This window comes from Silene latifolia, chromosome 11, assembly GCF_048544455.1.
Source record: "Silene latifolia isolate original U9 population chromosome 11, ASM4854445v1, whole genome shotgun sequence".
NCBI classification, from domain to species: domain Eukaryota; kingdom Viridiplantae; phylum Streptophyta; class Magnoliopsida; order Caryophyllales; family Caryophyllaceae; genus Silene; species Silene latifolia.
In genome coordinates this window covers 201,212,802-201,218,706 of record NC_133536.1, presented here as the reverse complement: position 1 = coordinate 201,218,706, position 5,905 = coordinate 201,212,802, and the positions used below count along the sequence as shown (strand labels likewise).

Sequence of the window (5,905 nt, the reverse complement as noted above, 5' to 3'; positions counted from 1 at the left end):
CTGTTCTTTAAAGACTACATATCTACTAACAAAAATTTTATGCAATTTTAAATCATACAACTTATATCCCTTCTGGTTATGAGGATAACCAATAAAAACACATTCCCTTGCTTTACTTCCAAATTTGTCACTATAAGTAGGTGGCATTGTGGCATAACATAAACATCCAAACGTTCTTAATGTATCATATAAAGGAACATAACCAAAAAGTAACTCATACGGTGTCTTGTTATTAATAACAGATGTAGGCATAAGATTAATTAAATGAGTAGCAGCCAATAAACAATCTCCCCAAAACTTAATAGGAAGGTTAGCATGAAGTTTTAATGCTCTTACAGTCTCCAATAAGTGTCGATGCTTGCGTTCTACCCTACCATTTTGTTGGGGTGTTCCAACAACACTGGTTTGATGAACAATCCCTATCTCCTTAAAAAGAGAACCACAAACCTCCTGAAGAAACTCAGTCCCATTGTCAGACCTAATGATCTTAATATTTGCATCAAAATGTGTATGAACATAAGTGATAAAATTTTTGATCAAATGAACAACTTGATCTTTAGTTTGGAAAAGTATGGTCCAAGTATTCCTTGAGAAATCATCCAAAATAGTCAAGAAATACTTGGCACCAGTCATTGAAGGGATCTTATATGGACCCCAAATATCCATATTCAGCAAAAACAAAACAAGAAGATGCTCTATGTGTACTAGCAGGGAAAGGTAGCCTATGATGCTTGGCAAGAATACACGATTTACAATGAAACTTATCATTATTGATCATATGAGAAAAACCAGATACAAACTTCAACTTATTAATTGACATATGACCAAGTCTCTCATGAAGTAAAACTATAGATTTATTATTAGCAGTTGAAATAGATGACTCAGATTTAGAAGTATTACTATCCAAAGTCTGAAACTTATTTAGCACTAGTTGTCTAATTTGATTAGCTAAAGAAATAGAACAAGAATTATCATGCTGTTTGTGAAATCTATATAGGTCACCAATCCTCCTGCCCTTAGCCACAACAAGCTTACTTGAAGGGTCCTGAAACAGACAACCATGTGAGGTAAAAACAACAGACAACTTATGATAATCAAGAAGCTTACTTACAGACAACAAATTTTGCTTAAAGTCTGGAATTAAAAACACATTAGATAAAGTAATCTTGTCAGTTAGGAAAACAGTACCCATTTTATGAACCAACTTAATAGTCCCATCAGGTAAACCAACCCTAATGGGATTCTTAAAAACATGAACATTAGCTAGAATGGAACAATCATATGTCATATGATCAAATGCACCCGTATCAATAAGCCAATCAAGCATATATGAAGATGTATTAGCAGTATAAGCATAAGAAGTAGCAGTGGTCATACCTGCAAAATTAGCAGTGGACAAAGCAGGTTGTTGATCAGAAATTCTTTTCAGAACCTGAACAACAACAGAAGTAATTAATCCATCAAGCATATCAGAATTAAGAGAAACTGCAGAATCAGGAACATTATTGACCATATTACAACCAGCTGTCCCAGTTGCATCCAAACAGGAACTATCCAGAGGAGATTCTTGTAACACATCAGCTGAATGAGCTCCCTTCTTAGGAAAACCAGTTGCAGACTGCTGAACCTTTTCTTTACCCTTATTTTTGTCACCAGGAAAACCTCTTATCACAAAACAATTGGCTGGATTGTGCCCCTTTTTCCCACAATGAGGACACTTGTTTAGTCCAAAACAAGTTGTCCTGGTATGACCATCCCTGTTACAATTATCACAGTGTTTAACAGAAGCAGATTCACCATTAGGTGCACCAGAGAAAACAGTTTTCTTGGAATCAGAAGGCCTGAAGCTAGCATATGCATTAACCTCAGTGAGAGAAGAGACATCATCAATTATTTGCTTCTGCCTCTCTATTTTTTGTAACAGTGCTAACACCTTGTTGATAGATGGGAGAGATTCTAGAGATAAGATCTGTGTCCTAATTCCAACATAACTACTATTCAAGTTCATGAGAAACTGAATCACCTTCGCATTACTCTCCCTCTTTATCATCTTTTTCAACAAATCACAAGAACAAAGCTGAATCTTGCCACAAGAGCATATATGCAGTGGATCAAGAGAATCAAGAGTTTCCCACATATTTTTCATTTTGCTATAATATTCAACCAAATACAAGTTGTCTTGAACTATGGCCTCCAAATATTTAGTCAATTGATACACTTCCAAAACATTTGAGACACCAAAACGCTCAAGCAACTCACTCCAAAACTGTTTAGACGAGGTTACATACTAAATTTTCCCTCAGACTTTTATCCAAATAATTAGACACCCAACGCATAACCATGAAATCACAGCGTTTCCACTGTTTGTGCCTTTTATCAGTGGGGGGAGGGAGGACACAAGTGCCATCAATAAAGCCGTCTTTATTTTTGGCAGTCAAGGCCATAAGAACCTCCCTCTTCCAACCAACAAAATCATGACCATCAAAGAGAAAGAAAGTAAGAACAACATTGGTTTGATCAGAAGTAGAAAAGTATAGGGGATCATCATAGTAATCGAAATTTGATGAAGTATCAACGGAATCAACCTCATGCATATTGATTAAATTCCAAGAAAAACAATGAAATAAACTGAACAGAAATAATGTGCGGAAGCGATTTGATATACATCGTGTTCTTGATGTGATTTAAACAAGAAACAGAGATAAAACAACCCAGAAAAGATAATACTGAACTACTGATACCATGTAGAAACCAAGAACTCCATTGAAGTTGTTGAAGAATGAACAAGTAGAAGATGAAGATTAGAGTAGAATAGAAGAATATAGAATGTATTGTGTATGATACTTAGGACGATTGATGTAACAATATTTGAGAGAATTTTGATGAATAATATTTTTGATTATGAATTTGTTATCTTACAATGAGCCAGGTTGTTAGTATTTATAACAACTTTTGGCTTCTTCTAACTAACCTTAGGAGTTAGTTAATTGACTACTCTAGTTAGTTAGCAACTAACTTTTAACTATAGCTAACTAACTCTAATAACCAATAGTTATAGTTGTTATTCACAGCGTTTATATGAGTATGGTTTAGTTTTGTCAGGCTTTCACTTGCAATATACTTCAGAACTATGGATAGGTAATGTGAAATTTATCACTTGAGAACTATGTACATTTATAAACAAGATCCTAAAACATTGAACTAAGAAATATAAATGTGGTAAGAATAATAATGAGGATGAAGAAAAAGCAACACATTTAATATTAACACTTATTTAATAACTGTTGTTTTATACTTCCTTTAGCAATGATGAATGGTTTATTTAGGGGGCTGATTTATATCGACGACGTTTTAGTAAATATCGACGACGTTTTTCATAAAAAAGACGATGAATGCCCTTTTGACTTTATCTCTCTAAAAAAAATTCTCTCAAATTCAACTAAATAAAAAACAAACAACAACAACAACAACAACAACAATTAACAATATGTCGGATCTCGATTCAACGGTATGTAAACAACTTAATCATTTGCTTAATTTTTCAATTTTTTTTTGCGCATCGTTCATTCTATTCGATAGTTGAATTAATTGACGTATTAACTTAATAGTAGCGAATGTTAGAAGTTGTTGCGTAATCTGAAAAATGTCCCCCGAAAGATGAACCATGGCCAAAGTTGGAAACCAGCGTTAGGACCACGGTCCAAGCGTTGGAAACCAACGTTTGCCGCGGACCAAACATTGATTTCCAACGTTTGGCCATGGTCCAACATTGGATTTCAACGTTTGGCCATGGTCCAACGTTGGAATTCAATGTTTGGCCGTGGTCAAACGTTGGAATTCAATGTTTGGCCGTGGTCAAACGTTGGATTTCGTTGTTTGGCCGTGGTCAAATGTTGATTTTCATTGTTTGGCCGCGGATTAAAGTTGTATTTCGTTGTTCGTCCGCGGTTGATCGATGGAAAGTAATGTTTTGCCGCGGTCGTTTATTGAGTCTCGTTGGAATTCAATGTTTTAGGCATGAATTACTCGTTTTTACATGTTTTTCTTTCGTTTTACGCAACTTATGTTGTTTATTAATCCTTTTTATTGTCTTACTATAGTCCTTATTGCTTGTAACAGGAATCGTGGGAGGATTTTGGCGAGAATCCAATTGATTACAACCCGTTGTTCGAGACTACTATAGATTTCGAAACGCGTGACGATGCTTTCAATTGGGCTCAGAAAATCGCATTCGAGAATGGGTTTGCTTTGGTTAAAGCAAATAACGGAGCTAAAAATAGGAAAAAGAACGGGTTGTTGGCAAGTTATTTTCGATGTAAAAGACATGGTAAACCAAAAGAAACGGACGATCTTGAAAAGCCAAGGAGGTCGCAGAAGTGTTCATGCAAGTTTCGTATTCGTGCCGTTCAAAATTTCGTGTCTAAAAATGATAAAGAGACGATGGTGTGGAACATTCTAACCTCCGAGGGTGGTGGACTACACAACCACAACGTAGCCGTTTATAAGGACGGGGATCGGCACTTTGCGGGATTGGACGCGGAAGAGAAGGCATATGTTAGGCAACAAACATTGGCCGGGGTTCAACCGAGGGATATTAAAAATGGTCTTCATTTGAGATCCCCCGATAAACCTCAACCGTCAAGCACCCAACTGTATAATGAAACAAGGAAAATTAAGAAAGAAGAAATGGGTGAAAGAAACACCGCTCAGCAAATGTTGGCTCTAGCGGTGGCAGCGAAATACGTCCACTTCTACGAGATTTCTTCCGAGGAGTCAAAAGAGTTGACTCACATTTTCATGGCTCATCCTGAAGCGATTAAGTTGTTCCGGGCTTATCCTTATGTGGTCCTCATGGATTCGACTTATAAAACCAACATTTACCAGAATCCACTCATTGAGATGGTTGGTGTGACACCCACGGGATCGTCCTTCTTAATTGCATGTGCGATGATTCCTAAGGAGAATGACGTGAATTACCAGTGGATGTTAAGAAAGTTAGCTGCGATTTTAGATGCCACCGGAGTTGCGTCCCCTGCTGTATTTGTCACCGACCGGGAATTGGGTTTGATCAGCGCTCTTGAGCAAGTATTTCCCCGGGCTGAGCATTTGTTGTGTAGATGGCATGTGAACAAAGCCGTCAATGCAAAAGCCTTGACAACATACCAAACTGAAAGTATGAGGAAATTTGTCATCTCAAATGATGAATCCGGTTGGTTTAAGGTGATCAATTCAACCACCGAGGAATCGTTTCAGCGTTCGTGGCAGTGTTTCCAACGTAAGTGGCCAAAAATGGTGGATTATGTACGGACAGCATGGGGTCCACACGCAGGGAAGTTCGTTTTATGCTATACAAACGAGGTCTTACATTTTGGTAACACGGCAACTTCCCGTGTTGAGTCAGCACATTCTCTATTGAAGGCTTGGTTGAAGTCAAAGCATCTCACACTTGACTCCATGTGGTCCCGTATCCACGGCATGCTTGAAAGTCAACACTCGAAGATTAAGAAAGAACTCGAAGATGAAATGAGTAAACCTAGGAGAACATCTCGTACTTTCTCCTTATTGCAAGGAAACGTGTCTACTAAGGCCATAGAGTTAATGGAGAAAGAACTTACTAGAGGCCTTGGTTTGGGTATCGGATTGAATAATCGTTGCCGACACGTGATGCGAACGACTCATGGATTACCTTGTGCATGCAATTTGGTATCTTTGCACGGAAAAGGTAGGAGGGTCCATCTCGAGGATATTCATGTCTTTTGGAAGACATTGGTGTATGATATTCCTCAACAAATGCCGAAAAATGACGGTGATTTATGGGATGAATTAGCGAATGATATGAGGCACAGTGACCCGGTTAAACTAAGGGCGGCCATAGACTTGTTGCGTGATTTCCAAAGACCGGAGG

The 5,905-nt window shown here is 37.7% G+C and overlaps 1 protein-coding gene across 1 annotated transcript; it reads right to left on the bottom strand.

The window, feature by feature from the left end:
* Positions 1-850: 850 nt before the first annotated feature.
* On the bottom strand, positions 851-2,883 carry LOC141615317 (uncharacterized). Its single transcript, XM_074433723.1, has 2 exons — positions 1,378-2,883; positions 851-1,045 (listed from the first exon to the last, which is right to left on the bottom strand). Exons 1-2 carry the CDS (start codon positions 2,144-2,146, stop codon positions 1,032-1,034), a joined length of 783 nt encoding a protein of 260 aa, XP_074289824.1. The 5' UTR covers positions 2,147-2,883; the 3' UTR covers positions 851-1,031.
* Positions 2,884-5,905: the final 3,022 nt, after the last annotated feature.